The sequence below is a fragment of the Eutrigla gurnardus genome, assembly GCF_963514095.1.
Source record: "Eutrigla gurnardus genome assembly, chromosome: 8".
In the NCBI taxonomy this organism is placed as follows: domain Eukaryota; kingdom Metazoa; phylum Chordata; class Actinopteri; order Perciformes; family Triglidae; genus Eutrigla; species Eutrigla gurnardus.
Window position 1 is genome coordinate 12,595,366 of NC_139922.1, and position 17,893 is coordinate 12,613,258.

General features: G+C 42.0%; 3 protein-coding genes across 9 annotated transcripts; 2 read left to right on the forward strand and 1 right to left on the reverse strand.

Moving 5' to 3' along the window:
• The first annotated feature begins 2,726 nt into the window (after positions 1–2,726).
• Positions 2,727–7,305, forward strand: nfe2 (nuclear factor, erythroid 2). 2 transcript variants are annotated; one of them, XM_084016096.1, is made up of 4 exons: positions 2,727–2,878; positions 4,819–4,897; positions 4,981–5,118; positions 5,776–7,305. In XM_084016096.1, the coding sequence occupies exons 2-4, from the start codon at positions 4,850–4,852 to the stop codon at positions 7,042–7,044; spliced, it is 1,455 nt and encodes a 484-aa protein (XP_083872222.1). In that variant the 5' UTR covers positions 2,727–2,878; positions 4,819–4,849; the 3' UTR covers positions 7,045–7,305. The 2 variants fall into 2 exon arrangements, with proteins under 2 accessions (XP_083872222.1, XP_083872223.1); XM_084016097.1 differs by having other exon boundaries at positions 2,738–2,771.
• Positions 7,152–11,137, reverse strand: hnrnpa1b (heterogeneous nuclear ribonucleoprotein A1b). Of its 6 annotated transcripts, none has more exons than XR_014597646.1 (12): positions 10,985–11,137; positions 10,330–10,446; positions 10,079–10,225; positions 9,759–9,969; positions 9,578–9,670; positions 9,386–9,436; positions 9,217–9,303; positions 8,986–9,135; positions 8,763–8,906; positions 8,593–8,683; positions 7,361–7,427; positions 7,152–7,276 (listed from the first exon to the last, which is right to left on the reverse strand). XR_014597646.1 is itself a non-coding variant. In XM_084016100.1 (11 exons), the coding sequence occupies exons 1-10, from the start codon at positions 10,994–10,996 to the stop codon at positions 8,604–8,606; spliced, it is 1,089 nt and encodes a 362-aa protein (XP_083872226.1). In that variant the 5' UTR covers positions 10,997–11,136; the 3' UTR covers positions 8,087–8,418; positions 8,593–8,603. The 6 variants fall into 6 exon arrangements, 4 of the variants coding, with proteins under 4 accessions (XP_083872226.1, XP_083872227.1, XP_083872224.1 ...); XR_014597647.1 differs by having other exon boundaries at positions 8,593–8,678; positions 8,761–8,906; positions 10,985–11,136; XM_084016100.1 differs by lacking the exons at positions 7,152–7,276; positions 7,361–7,427 and adding an exon at positions 8,087–8,418 and having other exon boundaries at positions 9,220–9,303; positions 10,985–11,136.
• A 498-nt stretch (positions 11,138–11,635) lies between these two features.
• cbx5 (chromobox homolog 5 (HP1 alpha homolog, Drosophila)) lies at positions 11,636–17,584 on the forward strand. The gene is made up of 5 exons (XM_084016103.1): positions 11,636–11,783; positions 12,277–12,452; positions 12,854–13,094; positions 13,649–13,749; positions 16,226–17,584. Exons 2-5 carry the CDS (start codon positions 12,322–12,324, stop codon positions 16,365–16,367), a joined length of 615 nt encoding a protein of 204 aa, XP_083872229.1. The 5' UTR covers positions 11,636–11,783; positions 12,277–12,321; the 3' UTR covers positions 16,368–17,584.
• Positions 17,585–17,893: the final 309 nt, after the last annotated feature.

Consider the following 17,893-nt stretch of genomic DNA (forward strand, 5'->3'; position numbering starts at 1 on the left):
AGGAACAACGATGGAAAGGTTATCGTTGAATCACATTTCTATAGTTGCTCTGACGGATGTGTGCAACATAGATGGTTTTGCCTCCTCTTCATTTGAAAAATATCAGAAATGTACAAATTAGAATGCATCTTTGATACTTAGGGAAATATGTGTTATATAAGTTGGATGTTAGTATATGTTATATTAGATGGACAAACCCTTTCCAGTTGAGTATCACAATGAATGACAGCACATACCATGTTTTTATTGAAGTCGAACATTAGCAGTAGAAATATAAAAAAAAAATTAATCAATATTCCATATAAAGATTAGGACGATTATAAGACACACACACAAAAAATAATGTTCCATCTGCCCTCTCTATTTTCTTTTTCCTTTCCCAGAAGTTGAAATGTTCCCTTTTTGATACCACAACCCAAGGCACAGACAGTATTCAGTGTGTTTAGTAGTGAGGTGGTTTTCCCACTCATGTCTGGATGTTAAAACAAAACCAAAGATGCCACATTCCTCCATCTTTAATGTACCAATAAGATGCCACAGAAACACCAGGACCCGTGGAGGATAGCCATTAATCACACGTTCAATTTGACGTCTATACGACTCAATGATCATTAAGAGAAGTGAAGCTAACGTGGGCAGCTCCTTCCTACATGTCCGCTCTATTTCCGAAGTGGAGTTGTTCAGGTGCAACAAGAAAAAAGCTGCCGGCCCTGAGAAGTTCAGGCAAGCTGGAAAGACGAGATGTCAACGACTAATTGAAGCAAACAAACACCACAGGGAAAGTAGGCGTTGACCTGCGAACTGTGTCCAGATTGAAAACCACTGTGGTCGCAGTAATAACAGGGTGCTCTCTGGCATGCTGTGGCAGCGGTTGAGTCAGGGGCTGGGTGCTAGGAACTCGGGTTGGGAAGTCCCTTCTTTGATTCCTGGTACACATTCACCTTTCTTGACTCTGTCAGCCACCTACTTTTTCCAGCTAAGAACAATGACAAAGAAAACATTGAGATTTATGTCTCCGTGGGATGTAATGTTGGAACAGCTCAGACAAAACCTTCCATGTTCTCATGGTTTTTAATACACAGTGCCTTACTGAAGCTTCATTTGATTTGATTTCAAGCCCTAAAATGCACATTTATCTCACAATTTAAAAGGTTTAGGTCAGTATTCAGAAAGTACCTTACATTTGAATTTAAAAGTGTGTAAAAAGCTTAATCATACTTAAGTTCATCATTTTATGAAGAGGGTGGACACTTTCAATCAATTATTTCTATGTAAATAATTGATTGAAATGATATATGTCCTGTGCATTCATAGGTTTGTGTAGTTAAAATATGTTAAAATATTAGTAATGTGAGTATACTGGTGTGCAGTTTATTGGAGATTTGTTTCAACTCTAATTTTGCTGTCTGTTGTAAAACAAGGTAGTAAAAGAAAAAACAGTTCCCTCACTGCTATATAAGGAAGAAAGCGTTGGTGACATCTGTTTGCAGCTTTGCGTTTCTGAGAAGAAGAAAAAAGAAATTCTGTGAAGTTCGATTCTTATTCAAATAAAATCGCTTGCATTTGTTGACCAATGCATTTGGTGTACGTGCAAATGTCTGCAGATGGACCCTTAAAAGTTCTACAAACATGCATATGCAAACACTATACAAGGCCGTAGAATATGTTGTCAGTATGTACACCAAGTGTTTTCATCAACACATGCTTTGCAAAATTAAATCTATCACTAGGTTGGATACAGTGTATACAGCAGCAGTTGTTGTTTTTTTTTACAGAGCATGGATAATCTTGAGTATTTAATGCCGATTAGCTCCAAAATCATTATTGTCGCTGCGAGGCAGACTGCTATCATTCACTGTGTACAAAGATAAATTGCTCTATGGAGCAATAACTTTGTAACATCTCTGCTATCAGCGATTGGGGCGAAAGCCGGAGCACAATAGAGCAGTTCTACACAACACATAGTCTTTGTGAGTTCACTGCTCACAGTGCATCACATCAGGGCCAATGAGGGGATTTTTTTGTGTGAGGGATTTTAATGGTCACTCGCTATGTAAGACACGCTCCCCTCCATTCTCCCCCTGCTCCTCTCTCTCCCTCGGCGGTTGCTCTGCCAGACGGAGGAACAATGTAGTCTTTCTTACCTGTCGGAGGGTGTACATTCCATCTCTGCTGAACTAAGTTTCAATCCTGCCTCCGACCCCACTACCTGCTTGAACAGGGCCCTCACTGCATTGCCGGCTCCAGGTGCTCCACATCACACTCCCAGTACCTTTCGGAGGATTTGAGAGGACACCGTTCTTGTACGGTTTGACCGGGAGAGACAGACAGCTAGTTTTCACTCACTTCTAGTTGTTCAATCTGATTGTTTGGTGTGTATTGTCATTTTAGTTAGAATCCAAATTGCTTACAGTTTTTTTCCCTTCTTTTGGTTCTGTTTTTGTAAACATCTACCTACCTCAGTGTGGACTGACACAATGATTGTCATGGTGAATGCCAGACTGTTGGTCTGTGGTTTGTCATGTGGGCAAAAGGGAAATTTGGAGGTTGGGGTGCAAGTGTGCTATTAAGGATACAAGAGTGAAAAAAAAAATGTGGTGTGGGTGCTTTACAGGAAGATTGCTTTTGTCTGCACAGAACCATCCCATTTATGCCGGTGGCTGTATGTGTAGCTGAACAGAGAGAGAGAGACAGACAGTTGAATAAGAGATAGAGCGAGAGGCCTCCTGTGTTTTACTGCAAAAGTCAACAACGCCACAATATATGTGAAAAAGAAGTACTTTAGCTCATTTTTTCCTTTTCTTACCATCAGGATTGTGCTTCACCTCCGAAGGTTTTTATTTTTTACTCATCAGCTGTTGAAGAGAATGTGGCTCAGGTACGTTCATTCACTCCTTCTGATTTGTCAGATATTTTCTTTTTCTATTGCAGTTACTGCATGCTGAGAGTTTACAAAGTTTTCATATAATCTTAAAATACATTTTCAGATCTTTTCTATTTCTATTGCAGTCGCTATAGAAATATTAAAACATTGCAGGGAGTTTACAATGTTTTAATATAATCTTAATATAAATCTTTATTGCACCAATTTAAGTCAATGTGACAGTAATGAGACATTACACATCATCACATAACAAAGTGAGTTATACTGAAGTATGTAATTACACTGTTTCTGAAGCTTCCAGGCATTTCTGTTGTAAATAATACAGTTAAAAGGAAGAACAGACAGATTTGATTGTTGCAGAATAGTTTTATTCTAACTTAATTCGACCCTCTGTTTCATCAACTTCTTCATTTTACTGCCAGAACCAGTGAGATTATTCAACAATAATTCAACAATGAATTCTTATTCCTTACAGCGAAGGAAACTTAAGAAAACACAGGTTATAGCAAGATATTTATAATCCCATATAACTCAACAAAATAATTCACTCATTCATTCAATGGCATACGACAGCCAATAGTCTTACAGTTATGTTCCAATGAAATAAAGCATTATTACAAAATAAATGCAGTTTATTTAAAGGTCAAAAAAGGTCAAGAAGAAATAAGAGGACACATTTCTCCATAGAATAGAGCATTACCACGTAAAATAATGACTTTTCTTATAAAATAAGACAAGTGATTCTAATTAAATAAACACCAATCTTATCCTGACATGTACCACATTGTGCATATATATTGCTTTTGACCAAGTATATAACCCCGTCTGTAATCTGTGACGCCTCAGTGTGAGCGGCCGTTTGATACTCTGCTTCATTTAGCCTCACTTTTTTTTAAATCCACCTTTTGAATTTCAGATCATTTTTACTTCAAATGTACCTTCAACCACTCCCTTGACTGTGTCATAACCACAAAGCTCTTTCTGTATTATTGTCAGACCTCCACCTAATGACATCACATTTTTCATTTATTGACATGAAGACTTGTTTCTCCAACATATTTAATGAGATGACCTGGTATTGGGAATGACAAATTTAAATCAAGAATAAAATTGTTCCCGCAACAAGGATGAGTGTTAAGTGACCCAAAGTATTAAATCAGACTCTTACCTGTTATTTATTTGTTAGTTAATTTAACAGGGGCAATGCAGATAAATATGGCATGAACAGCAGCTAAACCCTGTCTCTGGTTAGGCTTTAAAATTTAGGTTAAAACATTTGAAAAAGTCAATTCGGGGTAGAACAGATGAACAAGGAACAAATGTGTGTGTGTGTGTGTGTGTGTGTGTGTGTGTGTGTGTGTGTGTGTGTGTGTGTGTGTGTGTGTGTGTGTGTATTGTACATTACAATGTGTGCACTGACAGGGTGTGAGAGTATGTGTAAATACATATATAAATGTACTTTTCTGCAGTGTCCTTATACCTGGTTTAAGCAGCTGTCTCGTTTGTGTGTTGAAAACTTCTAATGGACTGTGCTTTTGACTCAAGTGGAATATATACCACATTATGAAATAACAACTGGAGATAACAACTAAAACTTTATGCTAAAAATATAAATTACTTAAATAAATGGATGACTGCCAACATGTTAGGCATACACCAAATTTCCAAAGCAGCCATCAGGACTCAGTGTGCCTTGCAGAGCGCGCTGTTTTCCCGCAGATTGTCTTATCAGGGGCCGGCATAGCTGCACCCGGGACAGCTGCTGGGAGGAGTTAACTAAAAAAACTGAACCCTTCATGTGCTCCACAAAAACCTACACAACTCCCAAACTGTCATTTATTTAGCAACGGCAGCTCTGCAGATATGTAATGTACAGTATGTTTTTTTTTAATAGTGTCTTAACGGTTCGCTTGCACTATGTTTTTTTTTTTAAGGTTGATCTTTTGCAGCAAGAGCCTGTCCTGAATGTGTTCAACGGCCAACTATGGTCTCCCTCTGAGGAGAACCTGTGAGGTAGGAGAGCGGGGAGAACACATAATCAAGCTTAGAATAGGCTCAGAGGAATGAGGTTATCAATTGTCTTTTTCTACCACAAGGTATTATCCACTCCGGGCAGGCTGTGTGGGGGAGTGCACATGTCAGCTACTTTCTCTGGAAGCCGGTCTCATGGAGCGACTCAGGACACAGAGATGGATGTGGCTTGGCAGGAGCTGATGGCCATCACAGAGCTGCAGGTAACTCTTCTGCACAGACACGCTGTGAAAGTGCTTCTTATGCCAGATATGCCAATTATCGTATATTATCAAAATACCATGTGTGTATCTTAAGAAAATATATTTTTGTGTGCTTGACAAAACCCACCCAGGTTTATGTCAGCAGATGTGCATGTAGTTTATCGATGACAAATCGTGTTATACGTTATTCTCAGTAGCATGCATGAAATGGAATTAAATTCATAATTACCAAACAGAATACATGTTTTATTCTAGTGGAATAAATGCTTCTTTTCATGTGTGGCTAACTTTTTGAAAGACCAATACTCAGCTGAGGAAGGCAACAATGGCCCATTTGAATGATGGCAGGATGAAGAGATTGTGAGAGGGGACAAGTGCTGTATGTTGCTAGCGGCCCCCTGCACCGCACAATAGCCATCTGTCTGGTGAAACCTGATCACATCTATGAGAGCCCTTCATAGGCTATGGGTGGCATGTTGAAGTGGGGGGCAAGCTGTGTTCTATAGTGAGCCAGGTGAAATGTGAAAAAAAGCTACACTTTCCACAAATTCATTCAGATCTTGTAAATGTAGTAATTGCCATCAATCATTTTACTGCCATTAATGCGACACGTATACTGATATATTTGGTTTGGGCCTGTTTTTTTGTTTGTTACAGGAGTTTGAAGGGTCCAGCACAGCCACGTATGAAACACCACAGTACCCAACCATGGAGCCCATGGTCCCCATGGGAGGATATGGGATGGCTCAGTCCCATCCGGAGTATCCTCCTGCTGCCTGTGAGCTCAACACTGCCGACACTTACAACGGATGTTACCCTGAAGAGCTGGCCAGCTGTCATCTGAGCAGCAACACACAGGCAGCGTACGGACACGCAGAATCTCAGCCCAATCAAAGAATGCTGCCCGTCTCTTCTCACGTGGCCCTGAGGGAGCAGATGAACACGGCCAGGCAGGGGCACCGGAGGGCCAACGCCTGTCTCTCCCGGGATCTACGTCGGCACATGCTATCGACTACGCACGGACCAAGTCCACATGTTCGTTCTGTTGATGATCTGGAGTCAGACTCTGGTCTGTCTCTGGGTTCTACTCCACCTTTGGCCTCGCCAGATAACCCTGTAGGTGGGGCTCCGGGCTACCAGAGTGTAGACATAGGCATGGCATACAGCGACGGTGAGCCAGACGGCATGGTGGAACACGCCCGGAGAGCACACTCGATCCATTACCCGATGGACTACCACGGGCAATCTCATCCTTATTTACACTCGGGCGCTCCGTCTCATTTCTCACCCCAACTCGCCTTCTCTCACACACAACCCAACACCCTGACCTCCCGGGCCATGAAACCTCAGGGTGCGATCTCTGCTCTGAGCAACTTGTACACTGACCCCGGAGTGTCCAGCAGAGGGAGCTCACAACATAACATGTACATCAAACCACAAGGAAGCATCTGCACACCTTCTCCACTGAGCAGGGATGAGCGACGGGCCATGTCTCTAAAGATCCCCTTCCCCATGGAGAAGATCATCAACCTACCGGTGGACGACTTCAACGAGCTCCTGACAGAGTACACCCTCACAGATACTCAGCTGGCACTGGTCAGGGACATTAGACGCAGGGGGAAGAACAAGGTGGCCGCTCAGAACTGCAGGAAAAGGAAGCTGGAGAGCATCGTTCACCTTGAGAGAGAACTGAACCAGCTGCAGGCCCAGCGAGAGCGGCTGGCACAGGAGAGGCTGGAGTTCCAGCACAGCTTGGCTTTCATTAAACGCCACCTTTCAGACCTTTACTCTGATGTGTTTTCTCACCTGAGAGACGAAGATGGACAACCATACTCGATAGACGAATATGCCTTACAACAGACGCCCGATGGGAAAATATATTTGGTACCTCACACAACTATACAAAGAGAACAATGTATTTTATGAATCATATTAAACATTTGATTAATGTGGTTATGACAAGACTTGTTCAACTTGCCATACATCCATCATTGGACACTTTGTCCCTACAATTGACTGAAGCCACACCAGAGTACCGTATAAAAATACTTTATTTAAAAAAATTTAAAAAATGACACTGCACAGCAGTGTAGATTAAAAAAGGATTTAGAAGCACGTTTGAAAAACCCTTCAGCACCAGCATGATTGTCCAGGAAACCTGTTGCCAAAAAAGAAAAGAAAAAAGAAGTTATATAAAATAAAACTTTGGGGGAAAACACTTGTGCAAGATGTTTATTTGTACCTGATAGAGCAATCGTCAGCGGCATGTCGGTTTGAAGTCCGGTTTAGAAGACCATGTGTGGAATTTCCTGGAAAGCAGAAACACCATATAAGTAAAATGTAATCCATTTTCAAAAAAATAAAAATTGTTCACAGCATGCAATATTGTAGGGCCTCTATGCAATTAGGAGGCAATTTTTACCAGTCAACATTGGTGCAAGTGATAATAAATTTTGTTTGCACAAAATTGTTATTTCATTACTGTGCTACACAACTTACTACCGGCTACATGAAAAAAAAGCAAGGCATACTATCAGTAGTTGAGAAGTCTGGTCTTACCTACAGACAGCACTTAAGCCTTTTGGTAGCTGCTGCATGCTAGCCTCAGGCTTCTGTTCTCACTCTCCCCTGCTTCAATGATCCTGGCGATGGCTTTGCTACTTCTCTCCCTCAGCTGGCTTCCATGTCTAGCCTCAAAGACTTTGCATGTAAGCTAGCATCTTCCAGGTGATCTTTGCAGAACTCAGGGTAGTCTGTACCAAGTGATGGGCTCTTTAAGATGGACGTATTTGTCCACCAATTGCCATTCCTCAACCACAATTGTAAACGCAGTAAATCCTTGTGTACCTCTTCTCACATCATGTGGGATTTTTGGCTCCTTGCATTATGTGAAATGTCCCTCATCCCACATTGTGCAACATCCTAAAGTGAACCCTCCCTTTCCCAAACTCAAAGAGGCTAACAAGACTTTAAAAAAACTGAAAGATTGTTTATTTCAGCTTGATTGGGTGCAGTTACAAATAAAAACCAGACTTTAAAGAAAGAAAATCTACATAAAACCTCATTGGAATGCTTGCTTTCCAGAAACACATTCGATGGAAGAAGAAAAAAAAAAACAAAAAAAAAAAACACAACGTTTAAATGAAGACCCTCCATGATTTATCTACTGTACATCTCTTCTTGCAGCAGCTGTAACCTGCCACAACTGTTTGGCTGAGCAGATTTAGGAGGTAAACCTGCAGCTGCCCTGTCACTTCGCTTGCTCTCCTCTCCTTGCTCTCCTCTCCTAAGTACTCAGTCCTGTTGAACAATACGGAACAACATTGTTAACTGTGCACTGACTTTGTATACGACCTGAGATCCAGAGTGATTTTTAGAAAAATGTTTTAGCTACACTTAACGGGTCCCTGCAACTACAAACTCTGGTTTTATGGTACAAAAATTAGTAGCTCAGGCATGTCATCTAGCACTTACCACTTAGCATCTTAAAATCGTCCTGAACGGCCGTATCCACCGTTGTTTGAGCCACCTCCATAGCCGCCGCCGCCCCCACCACCACCACCACCTGGAAACAGGGGAAACTCAGCTCACAGAAACTGTGCTGGAACAGTTTACATCCTCCAATTGCGTTCTTCCAATCTTACTGAAGTTCCTGCCAACGCCGCCTCCTCCTCCACCACCGAAGTTGTTCTTCATTGGGCCAAAGTTGGAGGCCTGGGGGTCGTAGTGGCCCATGTTATTGTAGTTGTTGCCGCCACCACCACCTCCTCCGCCGCCGCCACAGTTGCCTATGAGATAATTTGAAGAAACAATTTAATCAACCACATCTTGGAACACAGAATACTCAGTTAAGGTGGACCGAAAAACACTTACCATAGCCATTGCTTTCATAACCATTTCCACCATAGCCGCCGCCGCCACTCCCACCTCCTCCACCCTGGTTGTAACCACCTTGGTTATAGCCTCTGTTGCCACCATTATTGTATCCTCCAGGACCTCCAGGACCACCTCCATAACCTACATCAGATATTCATATTAATTTTCCAAGCATCAATTATGAAAAATACTTGATCCTACACAGACAGTTGCCCGACTTACCACCTCCTCCGCCGCCACCACCACCACCATTACCGCCGTCTCCTCCATTGCAATTGTATGGACCGTCTCCATATCTGCCCCTACCACCTGAACAAGCAAAATACACACTGTTACGAACACCATCCATATCCGCATACTAGCACAATCAAATTGATGTTAAGAGTCTCACCCTGATTGAAGCCTCTGTCGTATTCGTAGGGCCTTCCACCGCTGCTGCGACCTACAACAGCACACAACAGTTACCTTGCAAATCGTGTTTGTGTTTAAACAAACTGAGATTTGTTCAGTCACACAGTAGAAACATAGTTCACGCCGAGCAATGAAATTCTAATTTTAAAAGGAGTGCATAAATGGAGTTTACCTTGCATGCCCATTCCAGCCGTCTGCATCTCCTGTCTTGTGAGAGCCTTCCTCACCTCACAGTTGTGAGAGTTGATTGTGTGGTATTTCTGGACTGTGGGACGGACACTTAATTTAGTAGCCAGTCAAGACAAGTAGGTAAAACTGACACAATCCGCACAACAGCGAACAACGGTACTTACTGACAATCCTGTCGACTGAATCGTGATCATCGAACGTCACAAAAGCAAAGCCCCTCTTCTTTCCGGTGTTGCGGTCGGTCATGATGTCAATGACCTCGATTTTGCCAAACTGGGTGAAGTAATCTCGTAGGTGTGATTCCTCTGTGTCTTCCTTGATGCCCCCAACAAAGATCTTCTTCACCGTTACGTGGGCACCTGGCCGGTTTGAATCCTGTTTTCAAAGACAGTCAACATTGTAACTACACGTGCTTTTACTTTAATCAAAGGCAGGAACTAAAAAGGAAAATAAAAAGTTGTGAAAAATATTCAAGTCAACTGACCTCCCTGGAAACTGCTCGTTTGGGTTCAACAACTCTTCCGTCGACCTTGTGGGGCCGCGCAGACATGGCAGCATCAACTTCATCCACTGATGAGTACGTTACGAAGCCAAAGCCTCTGGATCTCTTGGTGCTAGGATCCCTCATCACCTAAAAAAAGGCCCCAGTTATTCTCTGTGTGGCCCGAAATGACATGCATGCTTACATGTATACCAAGAGGTATAACAGCCAATGGTGACGTGAACCCCACTTACCACGCAGTCTGTAAGGCCCCCCCATTGCTCAAAGTGAGACCGCAGGCTCTCGTCTGTGGTCTCGAAGCTCAAACCTCCAATGAACAGCTTGCGGAGCTGCTCGGGCTCACGTGGGACCTGACGTTAAACAATGGACAAAGCAAATCACAGTGATCAGAACAATCGCAGCATTTAACGAAATAAAAACAACGGGTCACTTTGTTGACGACTATATTCACAACGAACCGCTCGGCTTACACCGCAATGGGCCTAGCGGTTTCTGAACCTAATCTTGCGTCACAGATCAAAAATCGGGACGGGGAGGAAGAGACGTCGCCGCCATTAACGTTAGCGGGTCGGTCTGATCACAGGGAGTCGTTTTAACGGCGGTTATTTACAAACATTACATTGTGTGGACGTCAAACGTAGTGCGTGGTGTGTATTACTGAAGACAAGCGTTTAATGAACTTCCTAAATTTCGTATATTGATGGCTGCAAGAACAAAGGCCACGAGGCCCAGATACTATAAAATGGCGGCTTTACAACGCTTGATAGCTGCGGTATCTTACGGCTGAAAACGCAATCTGCTAATTTTGCAAATGTTTCAAATTGATGCGTTTTAGACGCGTAGTGTGCAGGGAAGGATGCGTCAAACGCTCCGTGGTGTAATACTCACATCTTTCGACATTTTGCAGGCAAATCCTTGAAGACTCCTTGTGGACTGGTCGGAGAGAAGTGATCTGCGTCAGACGAGCCACGCCTGGTGTTCAACAGTGGAATAAATAGCGAAGGAAACACCTCTTTCACGTCGCAATTGGTCACTAGTTCCCGCTGGAGTCTGTCGTAGGCCTTGGCTCGTTACTGATTGGTCCAAATTCTATCAATCACCACAACGACCAATAAGCGGACGGTGGGCGGTGCTTTCAGAAGCACAGTGATAATAAATAAATATGTTATGTGTGAGAGGAGAAATGGGTAAAATATCGCCTTTTTGTGCATGATGCTCCGATTAGAAACAGTACAGACACAACGGAACCACAAAATGCACTGAGTAAATGTGCAGGACAATATAACATTGAAACAAAAGACAGCAAAAATGCTGTGAAGCGACGCCGATACCCCCTTCAAATTAACATACACACGTTTATGTCTAATGTTGCATTCATATAGAGGTTCGCAAATGTATCCCCAATAAACACCCCTAACTGTTGGAAGATTTAAGTCATAATCGTGGAGGGAGCGTATTTGCTAGAAATGTAATGTAGGTCATCATCGGACCTGGGGGGCGGGTACGTTCATTGTGCGCCGTTAACGCGCGCTTTTTACGCACAGGCAAGCGCACATCACCTTTATGTGATTTAGGCTAGATGCTAAAGTAGCAGCAGCATTCGGCCTCAGAGACCCGCAGGTCCACAAAAGACACTCGTTATCGCCGAAGTTACCCAGTCGATACCGAGCTTCTACACGTCTAAAGGGTAAGACGTGGCCAACACACCACGGTGCTTCATGCCGATGGACTATCCTTCTACATTTTCGATTTGATAGCAATGTTAGCTAGTGTTAGCTTGCTGAAAGCGTTAGCTTGCAGGCTAACGTTACCTGCTTTCGCAAGTTTGCCTTTCGTGCCAATTGGTTAGCTCGATTTTTTTTAAATAGCAAACACAACCTCATATCTTCATTCATGTGTGCATGTATTTCGTTTTCTGGCGACGTTTTCTAATCTCTAGTATTTGCGCGAGTGGGCAATCACGGAGAGGTAATTGTCATTTAGCTATTTTGGGGTAGTTTTGTCGTGCCTGTTGCAGATTGGAGAACCCACAATGAAATGATTCCCCTCCTTGAAATACGTTCGTAGCCGGTCGCATCAAGCTAGTGGCTCCTTCAGTCTTAACGTTACGCGACTCGGTGTATCGGCCAGAAAACAAGCCTCCTTTTTAACGTTAGCTTCTCTGTGGTTTCCCCGTACAGCGACGTACCGTTGTTAAACCAAGGCGTTCAGCAACAAACTTTGCTATGGGCAAAAAGTCTCGTGAAGACGACTCCTCATCCTCTGACGAGGAAGAGTATGTTGTGGAGAAGGTGCTGGACAGGAGGGTGGTGAAAGGCAGGGTCGAGTTCTTCCTGAAGTGGAAAGGATATTCAGAGTAAGTTGTTTTCCTGTCTCCATCTTTACACCGCCACAGCTCGAAGCTAACGTTGCATCAACGACACGGTACGGTTGAAATTCAATATCACACATATTTTTTTGAAGTGTGTTATTAATTGAAGTGAGGTTCGCCTAGAAATAACATCAGGTTAGAAATGTACAAATTACAAAAGCACATATTGAAAGGCGTCTCTGTTCAGTCTGTTCCTGCCACAAAGACCAGGAAATAGCGAGCAACCCAGATTAAAAGATAAATTGCAGTGACACATACTATAAGATAATATCCGGTCTGATATTATAATACTGATTTCAATCTGTCATCCATCTCAGATCGTGTTTGTTGTTTATTAATAGCTACGCTGGTACTGACTTGCTGTCATGTGATTTTTTCCCCCTTAGAAAACATAACACCTGGGAGCCGGAGAAGAACCTGGGCTGCCCCGAGCTGATCTCCGAATTCATGAAGACCTACAAGAAGAGCAGCAGCACCAGCGGTGGAAGCTCCACGCCTAGTAGCGGGGGCAGCAAGTCAGTCACAGCCTCCTCGGGACGCACCAAAGACTCCAGTAGCTCGAAGAAGAGAAGCTCTGATGATGATGATGAGGAGGAGGGTGGAAGTAAGCCCAAAAAGAAGAAGGAGGTATGTAATGTGCTAGTGTAGCGGTGTTGTCATGTTTCAAAGACAGGATAGTTGTTGGAAGTCGTTAATTCAGTGTAGCCCTCCCATAGTAGCTTTCAACTCTTGGAAGAAGCGGTTGCGTTGTCCTTGATTGAAATCGTGTAATTTGTATCTTGTTCAACAGCTGATGGGTGTCTCATCTTTTGAAGAGAGTGATACTTGCTCTTTGATACATTTCCAAAGATGCACATCATCAGCTTTTCATTGATTTTTCCCAAGCTGTTGCTAATTTTCTGTGGCATACAGCAAACGTACGTTGAATCAGTTGATTGCAATATGATGATTTTTTTTCTTCTATTGAGCAAATTTCTTAATTCTCTGTATAAAAAATAATTTATATAATAATTCTTATGGTAAAAAGGAATTCCTTAGAATTGTGTATGCGCTTCAGACACTGTGTTAATCATGCATTTATTTGCCAATATATCAATATGTGATCTAACTTGGTTGTTACACTTGAGTTTTTTGTTTTTGGTATGCAATAAAAACATTCTTCTCTCTGTATTGTCCTTCAGGATGACATTCTAGTTGCACGTGGCTTTGAGAGAGGACTTGAGCCGGAGAAGATCATTGGAGCAACTGACTCTTGTGGTGACCTAATGTTTCTTATGAAGTGGTAGGTTTTGTTTATGTTTGTTTATGTTCATTTCAAATTTTGCTCATGGAACATAGTTTTGGCCCGATGTTGCTCTGTCTCTATTAACAAAAAATCCCATGATTTATGGTGACAGATTTTAATATTAGACCTAGGCCGGTACCAGAATCAGTATGTCGGCACTAAGAACCAGTGCAATAACTTTTGTATATTGTCTGGTAGGGTTGCACCAATGCCAGTATTGGGTCCAATACTGTGCTCATGTACTCGTAAAACTACCCCGATACAACCACACTCGGTACCACTACGGCAATGTGGTGTCAAGCTCTCGTCAGTTGAGTCTTACAAGCCGTCCAGCTGCAATGATAACCCATTCACAAACAGGCTAGATCCGTTGTTCAATGTCAGCTGAAGTCTACACGTAAAATGGGTGATCCCAGTTCACCCATCTGGTAACGTTGGCACCCACGATGTTGTACGCATTGTCGTGGACACGTGCAGCCAGGAAAGTCTCCACCATATTAATTTAGCTGCGAGGCAGGCAGCTGTGTGTCTGGCATACAGCACGTTTCTGCCAGTGTATCGCAAGCCTAGCGTGATGTTAGCGAGTGTCTGGTTGAGAGAGAGAGAGACCCGCAGCTATGTTTCCATGTGTTGCATGTCAGCAGGGATTTGCTTTTTAATATTTCTTCTTAATCGTTAACATCCCTACTGCAAACTGTCCTCCGTCTCAGGAAAACACAATGTTGAAAGTAGAACTGTCAACAACAGCATGATATTGTATATTTTGTTACATTCAGAACGTGAGACACATCTGAAACACAATTTCAACATCGTTGGTAGAACTGTAATGTCATTGAGTATCAGTGCTCTGTATCAGCACATACTCAAATGTTTTTGGTTCATGCTTTTTCTCATCTATAAATATTTATAATTTTTTGTGAACTCTTGCATTGTCCAGCATAGTGCTGCCCTCCATTTCCATCATGTAGCCGTCTCTGTTTTCATTAATTCGTTTTGTGGTGAGGTAGTAACCGAAGTAATAACATTAGCGGCCATCTGTCTAATTTCAGACAGGAAGTGAATGGTAGATGAGCACTGACTATATTTGCTAGGGGGCTTTTTTTCTAAGTTGATACGATACCGATTTATTAAAATAACACACAGTCTTCACACAACCTTTTCCTTTTTAAAGGATATTTTTAATTCACAGAACCTTTTAACATGACCATGACATAGAAAGAGCAGAGAGCAATCAGCAGCATTATTATAAAGCCTCAACATTCTAGTGTGTGTAGTCAGGTGTGTCACGGTCAGGCTGTATTGTATTGTATGGCTGTGATGACCAATGAGTACTCTGCCTTGGTCTTTCCATTTAATACAGTACTTGGTATTCACATTTCCTCTGGAAAAACTGGCACACTTGTGGTTTCTGGGTGTCAACCCTGTTGTACTGTGGGTGTTGTCTGCAACAGTTTCTGTCTGCTGCTGCTGCTGCTGCTTGTTACTTGTCAGGGTTCTTTTAAAGGGCAGCTCTGAATGCCAGATTGCTAATGACAAATTACCCATTAGCAACGCTAATAGCCTAGCTGTCCATTCATATACAAACAGTAAGCCACACCATAAAATTTTATGTCATTACATATTAACACGATGGATATATGTAGCACCTTGTTACTGGTGCCAAGCTCCATTTCAGGGTGAGGCAACATTTGTACCGTGGCTGTGATTTGTTTATTATTATTATTATTATTGTTTTATTATTTAATGAACGTAAACCTAAATCCTAAATAGATTCAAAAGCTCTGTCATTTAAAATGTTGTAACTGGTGCTGATACATAATCTGACATAATAATAATAATAATAATAATAATAATAATAATAATGAAAGGCAATCAAATACTACATTTCACACAAAACAACCCAACTACCAGATTGTACAAAAAAATAAATAACCCACTACAACAAACCAACCCATCCATGAAAGAGGTCCTAACCAAAGCTGATCTATTGTACTCTATGGTGATCAAAGAATCCGTATTCCTGAATGACGGTTTGAATATTACCGACTTGTTAATGACCGTTTCATTCAGTCTAAAGGTACTTTCAGAAACAATGCCAGAACGGCAGCGCTGCACTCTGAAACCCATTAGTTCCAATGGCCTGCGCTGCGCCACGACTGCTAGGGGGCCGCTCATGTGCTGAATGCAGCAGTGTGTGTAGCTCATTCAAATTAGTATGAAGGCATTCATAAGTACCGCAGAATGATATTATTCCTGATTCATTATTTATTAACTGTTTTCATTGATGAAGTTAAGGTGGGCAAAGAATTTCACATCCAATCAGATACTTGAAATGTGTGCAATGTATTTACAAAAATGTGAAGTAAATAAATGAATGCCATATTTATGGATAAATGGAGAGTCTTAACTAACTTAAACAATGCATATAGTTGTGGGGTAATTTTAAAAATACACGGTCTTTTGTCTCCTGCAGGAAAGACTCTGACGAGGCTGACCTTGTGCTAGCCAAGGAGGCCAATCATAAGTGCCCACAGATTGTCATAGCCTTCTATGAGGAACGTCTCACTTGGCACGAAGACAGTGACAAGAAGGAGAAGGACGCTGTCACTGCATGAAAGCATCACCTCAGGAGGAATCCGCACCTCCTCCACTGCAGGGACAACCTTGAGTCAGACATTTTTCACACCCAAACCTCCCATCCTTGCTCTTCACCATGTCCAACAAAAGACAAAGAACACAGTCGTGTTATCTCCATCCATGCCCCCCCCCATCGGAGCACAAAGGCCCCAGACTGCTGAGAGGGATCCGTCAGACAGGAGGGGGAGCTGTAGCGGACATAGGTGACATGCTACTGGGGAGGATTTTTGGCTGTGCTGTCATTTGTATTCTTTACCTTCTTTTTAATGTCTTAACACGTCATATTTTAGTGCATTCAGGAAAGGTTGTGTCAGTGAGGTGTGTTGCATCCATGAGCACACGTGGCCATCTGTTAAAACTCAGAACGTGGTCTTGAGAGACGGCGTTGGTACAAGCTGTGTCAACTATGTCCCATGGCAGGTGCACAACCCCCATCATGTTTTTATAGGCAGTGCACCTCCCGGCTGAAGGAAGCTCTAAGAACCCACAGACCACTGAGGATAAGACTGTATCATCAATATTCAAAAAGCAACCACCGCAGCACTTTCCTGACTGCATAATCACTTCCTTTTTTAAAAAACTTTTTATCTCTTGTAGATTATTCAGTTTTTTCCCGTCTACCGGGACATAACTACTCAATTTGCAAACTTGCAGATGACACCGGCCAATTATGTCTTTTTAATGTAGTGATGATATCCTTGTTCGTTTTTTTTTATTTTTATTATTATTATTATTGTCATTTGTATCTCTTATTTCTGAGTTTTAACGTGAACGTTGTGTGGTGTTTTAAAATTTCTTTACTCCTATCACCAGTTAAAGAAATCTACAATATAATTTTTGCTCACTTCTGAATCCCCCCGTTTTTTATTATTATTAACTGCAGTGTTATCTTTGGACCAGTCATGATCACAGGTCAGACGATCTCCACTGTATTGCATGAAATGAAACCAGCATTTATCACCAGTTATTGGGTTCTGCCACCTCGTGGCTGAAAGATGTAAATCTTTTTGACCTTGTGACCAATTGTTATGATGACGACTGCAGTTTTAATGGTGTTATTGATCTTGTTAGTGATACGTGGATAATTTTTTTTTTTTTTACAGTTTAAGTGGGAAAAAATCCACTCCTCATTTAGAGTATTTGTTGTTTATCATTGTATTGTTCATTTGAAACATTAAACCTGTTTCTGATTGGATGAGGCATATCTGAGGTTTCATTGTGATAAGTAATTTGGTTATTCTTGGCTGTAAGTATTTGAATTATTCAGATGGACAATGTTGTCAATTCTTATACACAAGATGGATGACAGTTTTGTAGTTTGATTTGTGCTCCAACGTGGACTCTTAGGACCAAATGTGTCGTGTCTTCCGACTGACATATGTTTTGTTTTTTTAAATCAGTATTGTGAATGAAGGCTATGACTTTCTCCCCTTTCAGACATACAGTACATTACTCATGTCCCTCAATATCACTAAGCTTATGGTTTTGGTGTAAATTCCTTTCA